The following is a 15,743-nucleotide window of genomic DNA, read 5'->3' on the forward strand; positions in this document are numbered from 1 at the left end:
TGGGCCAGGGTGGCAGACAGTTTTCTCTAGAACAGCAATTCTAATTGCAGGGTCCTGTTTGATTTTGTTTGGCAGGCTATTCATTTTTTTAAAACTCCTTTTTTCTTCTTAGTCCTTTGAGCTCATTCATGACTAGTGGAGTGATCACAGAATACTACTCCTGCCAAAGGCTACTCAGTGTTATCTTTTTAGTGCTGTTATTGTGAGCTCATGTAATGAAAGTCACCGTTATTATAACGATGGGAAATCTTCTCAGGAAGCCCACTTGGTGGAGGCTGCTTCCTCTTGATGCAGCTGGTCAGGGATGGTCTCCTGTGTGAGGTGAGACTGACTGAGGGCCGAGAGCTTCAGGCCCAGAGCTCCTTGGGTTCTCCACACTCAGGTAACTCAGATGCCATGGAGGGTACTTCCAATAGAGAATGGGAGCCAGATTCCACTATGTTGTGCCTCAGGAGTGCCAGAGGCACTGAGAAGGAAAAGGTGAGTTAGGGCAGTGGGCAAGAGAGCCTCATTCATGCCCTCTTCCAGATGTCCTCTTGGGATAGGGAGTGGGAGGTGGTAGGTGGGGGCCATGCTGTGACCATTCCACACAGTGATGCAAAGGCATCAAGAGGGAGAATCTTTCACAGGGTAGCACCTGGGTGAGTGCCTGGTTTTTGGGAAAACAGAAGAGTAATGTGCTTCCAGTTCCATCATGGGACCTTTCCAGTTGGTAGCATTACCCAGAGTCTGTGTTGACTGTTGCAGCTAAATAACACTTTTGTTGAAATCTTTGGTGTGTGATAGCAGTGGAGGAAAGGAAATTTTTGTACGTACATTTGGCTTCCTCTGAGTACAGCCAGCCAACTTTTAAATTATTTCTGGGGATGGGAGGTAAGAATGTCATAAGTAAAAATGGTCCACAGATAATTCAGAAACTCATGAGAACCAGGAACACTAGCCCCTGTCTCACCCTGAACCTTTGTGAAGATCGACTAAGCCAGCAGAGTCCCTTTCATCCCTACTCACCATGTAGGGGAGGCACTAATGAGCAGCAAGACAGCCAAAACTCAGGGGCAGTGAGGGAAGGGGCTGAGGAAAGAGGAAGGAGAAAGGAGGCTGTGTTGCTCAAGGAGGAGGCACAGTACAGCCCCAGAATTGCCTGGGCTAGAGTTGGGACCCCTCTTTCCAGCTCTATACCTGACCTTGGGCTGGTCATTTGTAAACACTCCGGTTCTATTTCCTCACCTGCAGATGCCTATGTAGGTAAGCTCTTTGATCTCTAGTGCTTTCTAGGATTCTAAAAAAAAGTATTAATATGGCCATTTTGTTTTCTCATCCCTCTGTCTTCTCCCTTAAATTCACTGTGATACTTCTGATGGCATGGCTCATCAGAACTGCTAAAAGAAAATCAATGTTCCTAAGGCTCATAGCTACAGATGATGCTCTCTCCTTCCATCCCCTGGGTCTGATGGAGTTTTCCTGGTCAGCATCCCTCACTAAATAGAGCCTAGTTTGGGGGAGAGGAAAGGCATACAGTTGTAACTCTGGGAAGAAAAATGTCCTGAAAGTGAGTTGCTAACATTGGCATGGAGAATTAAGGATGAGAGTTGTAAGGCCAACCTTCTTAGAATTTTTATCAACAAAAAATGGTTGCAGAGGTTTTTTTTTTTTTTAAAAAACTGTCTCAATAAATTGACGAGAGTATGGACTTGGAGATGGAAGCCAACCCTGGGACCCAATTCTCTTGTCAGCTGTGGGGCATAGTAGTATTACCTGACCTTTGGGAATCTTAATTTTTTTCTATAAAGTGGTAAAAATAGAAGGTTCAATCAGGTTCATGTGCAGAATGCACTCTGCCTCTGGAAAGGGCCGGTCACCGAAGTCCCTTCTCCCCTGGCCTGGAGTAAGTCACTGTTCTGGCTGTGTGGCTCCTAGAGGAGGAGGCAGCCAACCGGAAGGTGGCAGCCACAGGAAGGTGGCAGCCAACCGGGGCCATCGAAGTGTCTTATGGTGCCTGGCTAGAAAACCTGTCCTCCCATTTTCTCCTTCCTCCTCTGATAAGGCAGTTGTGGGGACATTTACCCAGTGTCTTGAGAAGTAAACCCTTTAAATTCTAGGTCTGGTTCCCTCACTCAAGAAATATTAAGGGCGGAAGGAACATTGGGGCTTAGATATTATCCAAGATGTACTGTTAAGGAAAAAAAATTCTTATTCTATCCTAAGAATGGCAGGAAAAGTATGATGCCATTGTGTAGAACTAATCATAAAAGAAGAAGATAAGCCTACAAAGGTACATAGGAAATGTAATGATTGCTTCTGAGTAGGGAGACTGAATAACTGGGAGACAGACAGAATTTGTCACTGTTTACTCTTTTGTACCTTTTGACATTTGTGCCATGATCTTAAATTACCTAAATACAGTCACCACCAACGTTAAAATACATCTTTCAAAGTTAGGACTCCAAGGCTCAGAGTGCTGTGGCCATGGATGGGGATGGTGGTGGCAGTCTGGGAGGAGGAGGAGGGTGCAGGCAGGCTGGCATCCAGGGCCCTGCATGTGCTCCACCGCAGGGGTTGCCAGCTGGGGAAGGGGGGGGTCCTTCGAAGACCAGGCCCTGAGGTCCGCCTGGCTCTGGGAGCTGAAAGGGCTCGTTTTTCTCTTGCTATCCCTGGCATTGTAGGTCTTGGCCTGCAGTGTGCATCAGCGTCTTCAGGGAGTTTTTAAATCCTTCCCCAGGACAGCAATGAGATGGAATGAATGGACTTGGCCTTTGGTGCCTTTCCAGACACCAAAAGCAAAGCCCCAGGTGCTCCCTACCCGCTGGGTCTGCAGGAAGGAGGGGGGCTGGGAGCGCATCCGGAAAGACCGCGTGCCCCACCGCTTTGAACTCCTTGCCTTCCCTAATTGCTGGTCCATTGAGACCTGGCTGAAAATTAATTTAAATGCGAAATTGAGTTTGAAACCTCTAGTCTCAACCCTTCTGGAAATGGGATACCATGTAAAAATAGAATCATTAAATCATGTTGTTTTTCTAAGCTTTATACAGCTTTGCTGTGAGGTTCAGAGTCCTTTGGCAAATAAATTATGTTTAAAGAAAATCAGGTGTGCTGGGAGAATTCTCTCAAGAAGAAATTGGCTACTCTTCATTAAAAAAAAAATGAAGGCCACCTAAAATAACCCTGAGAGAAGATGCTTTGTCTGAATTGAGTTTAACATTTTGGGCTGCCATTACCCTCCACCTAGATTCTTGTGCAGTTGAAGAGTTAGTGAGGTACATTTCTTCATGTGGTAGAATCAAAGTGTAATTAAAAGTAAATGATTGCTGGGGTCGTTGGTAATGCCAAAGCCTCAGTATCAGACTCATTAGCAAAAGGAATTGTTCTTTCTCTAAAATCCGGCACTGATTTAGCCACAGGGTTGTAAATCAGAGGGTTTGTCAGAAAACCGGACAACTTTCTCTAAGCTACTTATCTTAAATATTCTGCCCAGCACACTACAGATTGGGACTGCACATCAGAGGGAGAAAAGCACAAATGTTTTTAAGAGCAACTGGTCACTGTGAAAAAAGGAGTTACTTGTGCACTTTCTTAAAATTTGTAGAAGCCTGTAGAGACTAGACTGAATGAATAAGCATTTGTTTCTGAGGAATCTTCCCTTTCCAATTCTTTTCAGAGTATTTGAAAAATACAGATTAACTCAGACTTTCTGATATCTATGACATCAGAGGGTCTTTGGACCAGGTGGCCATGGGCAGTGGACTTGTCAGCCCAACTCCGGGAGACAGATCTGCAGCCTAGAGCGGTCTCTCCCTAGGCGTGTGCTTGGTGTGGCTCCCAGGTGGGAGGGTGAGTGGGTGTCACAGGAGTAAGCACAGAAAGAGCCAGCTGCTCATAGGAGAAATCCTGTCCCTTCTCTTTCTGCCAGTGCAGGGGGAGGAGAGGGCTTTACTGTGGTGAGGGAGGTGGAAGAGGTGGTAGAGGACTGAGAGGTTCAGGGAGTCATAACCTAAAACGGGTTCAGATGCGCCTCTAACATTAAGGTTGATTTCTAAAGAAAATGGTGATCCTGCTCACTGGGGCTGGGTGTTTTAACTCCAAGGTTGCCAATGTTGCATATTATCTGAAACTGAGGTTGCATAATGGGATTTTGACACTGAAAGGTCATGTGGACTTTTTATGTCCACACAAACCGAGTATGAAGCATCACATGATCATTGCACCACACAGATGCTGGCACATACTTTTATTGCAGAAACAGTTTCTTATGTGTCTTGACTCCACAGTATTTTAGCAGGTCAACAGGCATGCAAGGTTGCTTAATTTAAGGAATTAACAGACCAAGAAATACTTGTTGTTGGGGCAATGCCAGTGGTAAACATTTCATCCCTTAAAACAGCAGTCCCCAACCTTTCTTTTGGCACCGTGGACCATCTTGGGGTGGGGAGGGGAGTTGTTGGGCTAGTAAAGCTCACTTGTGGAGGATGGGTGGGGTGGAGGAAACAGGAGGTGGAACTCAGGTGAGCTTTGCTTGCATCCTGACATGTACCAGGGGTTGGGAACCCCTGCCTTAAAAGGCAAGAAGGCTGAAGGACAGGGAAAACCTGAGCAAGCAAGAAGTCAGCCATTCAGAGAGTTGATATTAAGTCCCTGCTGTGTGGAGGTTCTGGCTCCACTCTGAGGAGAGAATGAGGAGAAACAGGTCAAACTGGGGGCTCTACCACACTTACAGCAAATTCAATTATTCAGATAAGTCTGCTTTAACTATTTAAATCAACTTAATAGAAGAAAGGAACAAGTAAAAACTAAATAAAAAATTTCTTCTGAAACCATTTTAAAGTCATTTCTATTAAAGAACCGGCTTATTGTGGTTCTTTTTATCTTAGCTGTTGAGTATATACATAGTGCATATGCACAGGCACAGTGGAGGCAAAATTATATTTTGTGTGATTTTCTGATATCATAAAACAAGAAAGGTCTTTGTGAGCTAATGTCTTAGACTGTAAACTTCCTAGGAAACCCATTTCTGGAAATGTACTGTTGCTCTTCAAGACAGACTGCCTGTTCCCAGCAGTGGCCCCTTAAGCTACAGTCAGACAGACCCAGCATGTATGGCCATGGCTCGTCACCCTGCTTCTTTCAGAGTGTGTAGTCATCATGATGCCTTTAGATGGTCAAAATGAGCCTGAGATCATAAATTCTCAGGATCCAAGATCTGAAAAGCACCCAAGAGGCCCCTATCATCAGGCCAGTCAACTGTCATCATTTGTGATAAATGCTGCCACACTCTAGTCATATTTTAAAATACCCAGTGATGTTTTAAACCAGTCAGTCAGTTTAGAACCTTTACCATATCCATTGCACCCTCCTAGATGTCATGTGAAGTAAGATAGAGAGAGCACATTGGTCTTGGCCTTAAAGAACTTAACATGAAATGGAGAAAATCTGGAAAGGATATAAGTGTAGGAATACCTACAGTAGAAATTTAATCAAAGACATGGTGAATAGTAGTTGTAAAAAGTTGTCAGCATCAGTCATTGGCTATGGCATGCTTCTTCCTGAGAAACATTAATGTGTTTTTTATTTCATGGAACAAACTCTATGAAAGGAACTTTTCATCATCTATTCCCATTTCTCCTCCTCCTTCAACAAAATTTTAGCCCAAGAAATGTTTTATTCAGCCTGTTTCTCTAGTTCATCTATTCACAACAAGATCACATCAAGTAATTTCTTCCATTCTGGGAAGATGCTGGAAACAAGTGGATACTGTCGGCAAATGGCAAACCAACTCTTCAGAAATAAATATTGGCAGGAAATGGGAGGAAGCTGGAGAATCCCTATCAGTCATTGGCCAGAGAAAACCTTTTCCAGGGACTGGAATCCTTCATGGGGAGACAAGTTCTTTGCAGGACCTCAGCCTCAGAGGCAGCCAGGGGCCAGGAAGTAGTTCTCTGCAAGCCCCAAGACCAGATTATATTCCAGTTTCTACTTTTGGTTTATAAAGTTCCCTGAGCCATATTATTCTCTCTCTGTGCCCTGGTGAACTCATCTGTAAAGTGTGCCTATGGTCTTTTTGGGAGGCAGTGCGCTTGAACTTCCTCAAATTCAAATGCTCTGTCCATGCAAACTGTGGTTATTTAATGTATTACCATGACTCTGGGCAGGAATCAGAAAGGAGAATGGGCAAAACCCTACTCTTTGCCTAGGGCATTGCTCACTTACAAAATTTAAGAGTGATTATTTTATTTTTAGAATAGTCTTGATTTTTTTCAAGAGATTATTGTATAAGGCTCTTTTCTTTTCCCGCCCCCTTTGGGATTAAAGCTTTTTATAGTTGGTGTGAAGAATAGCAACAAGGAAACATGTCCTGCTTTAATCTTCACAATTTTTGTGCACAGAAACTCTGACTTTAAAATAGGCCCTTTCTGAACTTCAGGGGAAGGGAGTGATGTAGAAGCCCAGTTGGACAGCCTGGGAGAGGACACCTTTTCAGATGAGAACCATTTGTTAGAACATGGTCCCAAAAAAGAGTAAATTCATAAAGCAGGTGATATTTCATAGTACAAATTACTCTTCATGTTGAAAAACTCCTCCCTTTTATTAATCTTAAAAGGCTACTACTTAAGAACAGCATCTTGGAAAAGGGAAGCACTAGAGCCAATTCAATATATAGGCTTTAACTTCTGCTTCCCTTAGCTGTTCCTTTTAGGCATTTTGTTTTTTATTCAATCCAAGGAATTAAGAACACAAGTTAATTTTTCTTAATTTGCCTATAAAACAGAGTGGTGCTCCCCTTACCCCACCACAGCTCAGCTGTCCCCTTGTTGATGGTGTCTACAGAGGGGCGAAAAGTGCACCATCATTTATGATGTCTTTGGTTTCTTAATGCCAGCTAAAGAGTTACTTGAAAAAGTAACTGGTCAACTAAAAAAAAATCCTATTAAAAACTGACCAAGGGGCTTGAATAGACATTTCTGCAAAGAAGATACACAAATAGTTCAAAGCACATTAAAAGATGTTCAACATCACTAATTATTAGGGAAATGTAAATCAAGTGATACCTCCTTAGACCCACTAGATGCACTAGAATGGCTAGTAGAGAAAAAGTAACAATTTTTTACCAGAATGTAGAGACAGTAAAACCCTGGCATGTTGCTGGTGGGAATGTGAAATGGCACAGCTGCTGTAGAAAACAGTGTGGTGGTTCCTCAGAAGGGTGGACACAGAAGCAACATGTGATCCAGCAGTGCCATCCTAGGTACAGACCCAAGAGAACTGAAAGCAGGGTTTGGAATAGATTATATATTCATGCTCATAGTATTACTATTTACAGTAGACAAAAATCGAAAGCAACTCAAGTGTCCATCAACAGGTGAATGAATAAACAAAATGTGGTCTATCCATGCAACAGAACACAATTCAGCCTTAAAAAGGAAGGCACTCTGACACATGCTACAGCAAAGATGAATGTTGAGGACATTATGCTAACTGAAATAAGCCAGTCACAGAAAGGGCAGATACTGTACAATCCCACTTATATGAGATGCCTAGAGTACTCAAAGTCACAGGGACGGAGAGTGGAGTGGTGGTGGCCAGGCTGGGTTGGGAGGAGGGGAGGGGAGTTGCTGTTCCGTGGATACTAAGTCTCAGTTTGGGAAGATGAAACAGTTCTGGAGGTGGTGGCGGGCGGCTGCACAACGGTGTGAATGCACTCAGTACCACTGAGCCGTACACATCAGATGGTAAGTTTTACGTTATGTTTATTTTACCACAATAAACAAAACTGGAACTAGTGTAGGAATTTGGCAAGGCCAATAGCTAAGGGCCACCCACTCCCTCCCCAAATTCTCATAGACCCAACTAATGGATGGCAAGTTTCCCCCAAATTACCTGATCTGCTTTTCTCTGTTGAGAAACAAAAATGCTTCAGCTTGAGACCATAGTCACTGAACTGATCACAATTCATCCAGGTCCTCATCTCAGAGTTCAAGACCCCTGGCCCATTTTACTTAAAAGCACCATGTGAGCCCCAGATACTACCATGTTGGGGGCTGCGTCTTTGTACAACAACCTGAGCCTGACAGCCGTGTCCACCTCCCCGACCAAGCCTGTTCCTTTTCTGATCTAAGAAGCTCCTGGGCAGTTTCTGAATTGGTGTTGGTATTAGAAGAAATAGACATTCCTTTCAGGGATTGAGATTTATGCCTTCTTAGAATGGCCAGAAATGAAGTGTTCACAGTTGATGTTTTTAAGATTCCCAAATTACAGACAGCAAAGCAAGTTGTGGGGAATGGGAGAAAGGGGAGGTGGAGGCTGGTTGGTGTTTAAATAAACAGGCCATCCACTTGGGCTGTTTAGGACCTGCTCAGTGGGCAGGTAGCAGAGTAGTAAGCAGGTTGCCAGCTGGGAGCTCCAGGTGGAGTAGCATGGACCTCTCGTGGGTGATTTGAAAGCTGCCTGGCCTGTGCTCCTAGAGGGTCCTCTCTTTCCAAGGCCATCCCCTACAGAGCACCATATTGTCCTTGTTAACAGGCGTCAACACCAGAACCCCTCCCTCCTGCCTGTGAGATCCCAGATATTTGACTGTGTGGAACAGTTCCCATGTGGAACTGGGATAGGGAGCAAAGGCAGCAGGGACAGTTTGATAAAGGTGCTGATCATGAAGTGTTTGCTGGTAGTTAAGGGGCTGCTTCCTGGGTGCAGGAGCTAAGATTTTACACATCAATCATATTAACTTCCCATCTCAGATTTAGAGTTATCAGAGTTCCCTTCCAGGGACAAAAAAAAAAAAAAAAAAAAAACCTTTGAGACTTTCACTTCCTGGTAGTTACTAAGAAAATGCTTGATGGTAAAATTACTGAAGTTGGTGATGCTTTCTTTTAACTAAATATGTATCTTACTCAGTCTAATGTGCATTTGAAAGATAGTGGCACATGTAGTGTGGAACATGCCATTTCTTTAGTCTTCCTCCTTACAGTGGTTTTGGATTCACTGGGTGGGAACCACCTTAATCTATCACTCATTTCTTGCAGCAGTTTTGCAAGTAAGTATAACAATCCCCATTTTATATATGATGACATTGAAACATGAAGAGATAAATAACTTGCCCCAGGTCACCAGCTGCCAGGCAGCAGTCACTGCTGAAAACCTGGGCCTGGGGACTGGCTCTCAGGCCTGGCTGAAGCTATGTCTTTCCAGGCAGTTAAGCACGGCTGTACGTAGATGTTTGCTCTCTGTTTCCTTACCATCGCTTTAGACAGCAGCTTGCTATTGACCACAGGCTGCTGAGCGGCTTCTCCTGTGTGCCCCCAGAGCACTTTGTAGGAAAGGATAAGGCCCAGAAACGTGTTGGGGCCCAGGACAGCGAGTCCCATCTGTCCTCGCCCGATAGCCTTCATCTCACGCTGCAGTTACCCGTTTGATCTCATCACCTACAAGCAACAAACAGTGTTAGTAAAGGAACCCTTCTGTCTCATGAAGTACAAGTCTAACCTCATCTAATAATGAACACAGCAACAAGTGAGCAAGTGCTGAGCTCTCCGTGGAGGAGAATGTGGAGGGCTGGCAGCGGAGTGGCCCTCCTCCACTGCTCTCCCACTCTGAGATGGTCGAGTGTTTAACTGAACAACAGTCACAGCAACTTTACAGCATGGATTCAGTACTGGTGATGAAAAGGGCTTTGACGTTTGGAACTCTGACTTTTAGAAACTAAGCATGTGCCTCCCTGCCTACCTGCCTGCGTGCCCAGAGCACCCATCTGCCAGCAAGCTGCTGTACCTCCCACACATGGGCCCCTGGATGGGGGAACACAAGGGCTGGGGTCTGTGGGCCGTCCACCTGAATGCTGAACCTCAACTGTCAACCCCCTACCATAGCATTGATCAGCTTTGAGTTGTGCTTCTAGCATAGCCATTGCCTGTTAGGCCAGCTGACTTTACAGCCCCCTGTGTGGGAAGGATTATAGCAGAGAGAGAGGTAGTACCCAGGTCCAGGTGAGGCAGGCCCTGGTATCTGTGACTCCAGCTGCAGAATGGCAGGTATGGTCATGAACCCAGCTTTCCTGTCCTCTAGACTTCAACTTTGTGTGTAATCTCTGAGCCCTCCGGGCCACCAGCATTTACAAGGCTAGCAGTGTCTGACCACCCTACTAATTGGTTTCTAGCCACAGACCTAAGGAGCCCTGTTCCAGGATCTGTGTTAGTGTTACAAAGCAGACTCAGCAAGAAGAGAGCTCCTGAAAGAGCTGCAGCTATCTTGCACTTATTAAATGACTTAAAACTATAAAACAGGAAACATAGTAAGAGCCTGTGAACGTCCCAAGCCCTGAGGCCTGCAGACACAGATGGATGGCAGGTGTGCCTGCCGACTTCTGAGGCTCCGCTCTTGCCTGCCTTTGGGTCCCCTCCTTCATGCCCTTTACTGGACAGCTCCCTTTCTTATCCCCAGCAATTGGATGTGTCCTTTTAAAAAAATGTTTGTGTCTCTTAGTTGTTTTTAATGAAAACAACCTAATTGTGGTAAAGTACATGTAACATAAAATTTACCATCTTAACCATTTTCAGTGGACAGTTTAGTGGTATTAAGCATATTCATACTATTATGCAACCATCATCCATCCACAGAACTTTTCATCCATGTCCAGCTGAACGTCTGTGCTCATTAAATGCTCACTCCCCTTTCTGCTGGCAGCCACCATTGTACTTCTTATCCCTATGAAATTCACAACTCTAGGCCCCTCATGTACGTGGAATTACACAGTATTTGTCCGTTTGTTTCTGGTTTATTTCCCTTAGGACAACATCTTCAAGGTTCATCCATGTTGTAGCATGTATCAGAATTTTCAAGATTAGAGAGTATTTCACTGTATGAGTATACCACATTTTGTTTATTCACCTGTCAATGTACATTGGGTTGTTTCCATGTGAATAATAGCTACGAATATGAGTGAAAAAAACTTCTCTTTGAGACCCTGGGTTCAACTCTGTTGGTTGTAAATGAAAAGTGTAATTCCTGGATTATGAAGTAATTCTTTTTCATAGCAGCTGCAACATTTTATGTTGCCACCAGCAGTGTTTGCACAAGAGTTCCAATTTTTCCACATCCTTTTAGCACTGTTATTTTCTGTTATCTTTTTTAACAGTAGCCATCCAAATGGATATGAGGTGATGCCAGTCCTTTTTTTGAAAGTGTCTAGCACACATGGTTTGAAAATGTAATGTGATTCTTAAGAGAATACATATCTCTTTATGAAATATTTAGGTTAAGTGTCTAATGTTGGCTAAACACATGTACTTGTGAGCACACACATGTACACATATGCACACACATCCCATCTATGTGGTGGAGCAAGGCTGCAGGTGCTTCTTGAGTACCCAGGTCATAGGTGACAGTGCTCAGGTGCCTCACTGTCTGCGCCGTGGCCATCCGCGTTTGTACAGCATGCACACACCGCTCTCTCATGAAGCAAGATCTCTCCTTGTGTTTGTCTCGTGACTGCAGAACCACGACCATGCCTGCATAGCCTGTCGAATCATCCACCGGTCAGATGAGCATCACCCTCCCCTCCTGCCCCCCAAGGCTGACCTGACCGTTGGCCTGCACGGCGAATGGGTGAGCCAGCGCTGTGAGGTGCGGCCCGAAGTCCTCTTCCTCACACGCCACTTCATCTTCCATGACAACAATAACACCTGGGAAGGGCATTACTACCACTACTCCGACCCTGTCTGCAAGCACCCCACCTTCACCATCTATGCCAAGGGCCGTTACAGCCGGGGCGTGCACTCCTCCAGGGTCATGGGAGGAACTGAGTTTGTGTTCAAAGGTAGGTCTTCTCCCTCAAACCCCAACACAACAGCCCAATGGGTGAAGGAGAGTGAGTGGTTCTGTGACTTTTGTTGAGGCAGAACCCAAGGGAAAAGGCCTCTTTTCTGCTAGAGATGTTAGAGAAGATAATAGGGAACACTTTCTGCCCCAAGGTCATCATTTACAACAGCCTCTGAACTCCTTTCTGCCAGCCAGGACAGGCTGCTCAACCTGCAGGCCGTGATGCCAGGAAGCCCACACCACCATGCATGGTGTCAGATGTGGCCCATGAGTATGTGACTAGAAATGAAATCTCAAGTCTGCGTGTTTTTTTTCTTATGTGCAGCTCATGGCATATTCTGAGCCACTTCTGTGATAAATAATAACACACTGCCTGCATTGTGCTTTCTTTAGTGGGCAATAAAGAGCAGGTGTTAGTTACACATCGGGGACTCAGCGCTGTCACTTCCACTGCTGGGCTGTCCTACCCAAGAAGCTTGTCACGTGTTTCTCAAACGTGGGAGGTTTAGGATGCAGGGTTGAGGAAAGTAAGGAATGAGATTATCAGGAAGGGAGGTCTTTTGGCCTCTACCTAGGTGTTTTTTAAGCTTGTACATTTTTGTAAGATGGTGTCAGCCCTGCAAGGCAAAGAGGGACAGTACTGACCCTGGGTATGACTGCTTTCAGGATAGCATTTCATGGTTCAGTCTATTTAGTATAAAGTATTGCTGATAACCGTGATAAGTCCTTGGGCACCTTAACCCTCTTCTTAGGAAAGGAAGAGGTCCAAGAATAGACCTTTGATAGTTGTAGCTGAGATAATGGCCATATTTGTCTGATTGCACCCCAAACCTACCTTGTGTACACAGAGTGCAGTCTCCTGGGAGGGCCTTCAAAGATGTTCTGTCTAAATCCTGGGGTTTGTATTTAATATAGGTACTCACATTTCTTGCCTGCAGCCTAATTTATTTGCGTGGCCTGATTTATGGGCCAGTATTAATTTGCAAGACTTCTAGCTAGTATAGGTGTTTAATGCCACATCTATTTAAAAGCCTTAAATTTTTTCATAAAACTAGACTTCCAGTTTTATTGAATATTTTGTCAATCCTGAAGAGTCAGTGTCACCAAAAACAATTGTGATCAGCTGCAATTTGGGCTCAGCATTCATATGCTAAATGTAGTAGGTTTTTGATCACACAAATCTGGAGTGATTGTCATTCAGAGCAACGGCCTGACCTTCCTGCCTGAGAATGCTTTTTTACTCAGGCTGCAGTTAGATGGATGTGTACCAGGGTTGGTTTTAGATCACAAAGCATTGTGAAGTTGGTGTGCTACCAGCAGGTGCTCGTGGACTCTGCACTGCACACTCACTCCCTTAGAGTCACAGAACTGTCCTCTCTCCTTTGCAGTGAATCACATGAAGGTCACCCCCATGGATGCGGCCACAGCCTCACTCCTCAATGTCTTCAATGGGAATGAATGTGGGGCCGAGGGCTCCTGGCAGGTGGGCGTCCAGCAGGATGTGACCCATACTAATGGCTGTGTGGCACTGGGAATCAAACTACCTCACACGGAATACGAGATCTTCAAAATGGAACAGGACACCCGTGGCCACTACCTGTTGTTCAATGGCCAGAGGCCCAGTGACGGGTCCAGTCCAGACAGGCCTGAGAAGAGAGCCACGTCCTACCAGATGCCCTTAGTCCAGTGTGCTTCCTCTGTGCCTCGGCCCGAGGACTTCCCTGAGGACCACAGGGCTCAACAGTATGGGAGCCAGGCACCTAGAAGAAGCGCTTGTCCCTGGTTCTGTACTGCGTTCGCCTGCCTTTTGACTCTGCTACACTGGAATGCCCCCAGATAGAAATTTTTTAAAAGTTGTATTTTTCCATCCAGGTTTCCTTACAATTTAAATTGTTTTCCTCATGAAAAAAGAGAGGACACTTCTGTTGCACTTGAGTGCCGGAGAACTGTCATGCCCTTTCTCCTCCACCTTGCCTCTCCCTCTCAGCCTGAGTCGGGAACAGCTCTGTTTGAAGTTTCTGCTTTGAACTCTGTCCAGTCGGATCCCTGGCCTGGGTACCTTCACAATAGTAATTGCACTTTAAGACCACAGAGCGTCTGGGGCTAGTGTGTTTGGTAAAGAGAGCAGGGTGAAAGCTAGGTCCTCTTTTTTTCTTCCTCTTAATTATTGTTTCTGAGTTGGACTTAGAAGAAATGAATATCAAGCTACATATTTTTTATTGTGGTTGCTTTCTGTCCCCCTTTGAAACTATTTCCTTTCCAAGTTTTACAACCTGGAATCCAGTGCAGAGTTGCTTTGGGACTGTGATCAAGACACCTTTTATTAATAAAGAAGAGACTTGGGCCTAGATATGTACATAGAAAAAGACACACAATTTAGTTTAACCACCTTGACAGCCTTTATACAAAAAAGGAGAGAATCCAAACTTTCAAATGCTGAGTGGAAAAGTACCTGAAATTAAAGTTTCAAAGTAATTTAAACTATCGTTGTTTTAGCTTGTTAAGATAAGATGGTGGTTAGCTGCTGTTTGGGGAGGTGGTTGGGGATGCATGCTGCTTTCCTACCTGCTGAGGAGACCAGGGCAGCTGAGCAAATATCAAAAGCAGTCCTGTTATCAGACAGACAGGAACATGGTATGGTGACAAGTATTAAATGCCACATGAATAACAAAGTGCCCATTGGTTCCACAGTTTCCTCTTCTTCCGACACTCGTCTTGGCTCATGCTGTATCTAGTCAGGAGTGAGCACATGGCGCTTCACCGTGGCATCTCTGCCCTCGTCAGAGATGAATCCTCATCACACTTCGGTGTTTAGGGGCCCGGCTGGTCAGAGTGCAGTGGGGGCGTCCAAGCGGGGTACTCCATTAGGCTCCTATGTTGTGTTAAATCCAGGCTAGTCTCCTTACCTTGGGACATGCCAGCTTGACTGTTTCTGTCCTGCCATTGCCTTGGTTCTGTCACTGCAGAGGGTCTCAGGGTCACCGTATGCAGCTGCTTTCTCACAGACAAGGGGAGGGTACGTGAATCATGCCTGCCCATTACTCTGGATTATTATAAATGGTGCTATCTGAATACCAAGTGTTATTGCCAGTAAAGACTGATAGAGGGAAATAATGAGTAACTGCAAATCCTGAATTTAGCTAAAAGTGAACATGGAAACCATGATCAAGTCTAAGAGTCATGCTTGTATTTAAGAAATAAAGTTATGGAACACTGTAGCATTCAATGTGGTGTTAAGTTATAAGGATGGCATGGAGTAGCAAAGTGCTATATGTTGAGATTATATTTTAAGTTGTGGTATATACATATTAAGTGGCTTTATTCTAATGAAAATACTAACTTAATATCTGCCAAGTTTCATAAACAAAGATGTCAAAATACTCCCATAAAAAATTTACCTATCAACCCATTTAATTAATACTAATGCTATCTTTAAAAGATATAATAAAGTTATGTGAAAAACTATGTTCACTGCTAAAGAATACCTCAGGTTATTTACTATAAAAGTAGGAGACTTAGAGCCACTTAATTCATAGCTGCTCACCTATATTTATCTATTCATACTTCTAAAAACTACATTATATCTATATGTACATACACATATATAGATGTATATCCATATACCCAAACACATAGGTATTAACATGTATGTATATAATACACACACATAGATATAATTTCAGGATAACATGAAATTCCCATGTTCATATCACTTATTAATGCAGAGAATGACCAATATATTCTAAATAAATATATTAACACAATTATAGCTAAATTAGTGACACAATTAAATTTATACCTGTTACTTTCTTTTTACCCACATATATCACATCTTACATATGTCAGTCATGTTAACACAAATAAGTATTTCTAAACGTAAGACCCCATGTATCCCATGAAGATCTTTCCAAGTGATTTCCCATCATCTTGAAGAAACATAG

General features: G+C 44.1%; 1 protein-coding gene across 1 annotated transcript in view; it reads left to right on the top strand.

The window, feature by feature from the left end:
• Positions 1-14,236, top strand: part of APCDD1 (APC down-regulated 1) — a 30,503-nt gene extending 16,267 nt beyond the window's left edge. The window contains exons 4-5 of the mRNA XM_037028561.1: positions 11,479-11,800; positions 13,191-14,236. Coding sequence (XP_036884456.1) covers positions 11,479-11,800; positions 13,191-13,642 — 774 coding nt within the window. The 3' untranslated portion in view covers positions 13,643-14,236. The remainder of the gene's footprint in view (positions 1-11,478; positions 11,801-13,190) is intronic.
• Positions 14,237-15,743: the final 1,507 nt, after the last annotated feature.

This window comes from Sturnira hondurensis, unplaced genomic scaffold, assembly GCF_014824575.4.
Source record: "Sturnira hondurensis isolate 20B ecotype Veracruz unplaced genomic scaffold, ASM1482457v3 Scaffold0020038, whole genome shotgun sequence".
Taxonomy (NCBI): Eukaryota; Metazoa; Chordata; class Mammalia; order Chiroptera; family Phyllostomidae; genus Sturnira; species Sturnira hondurensis.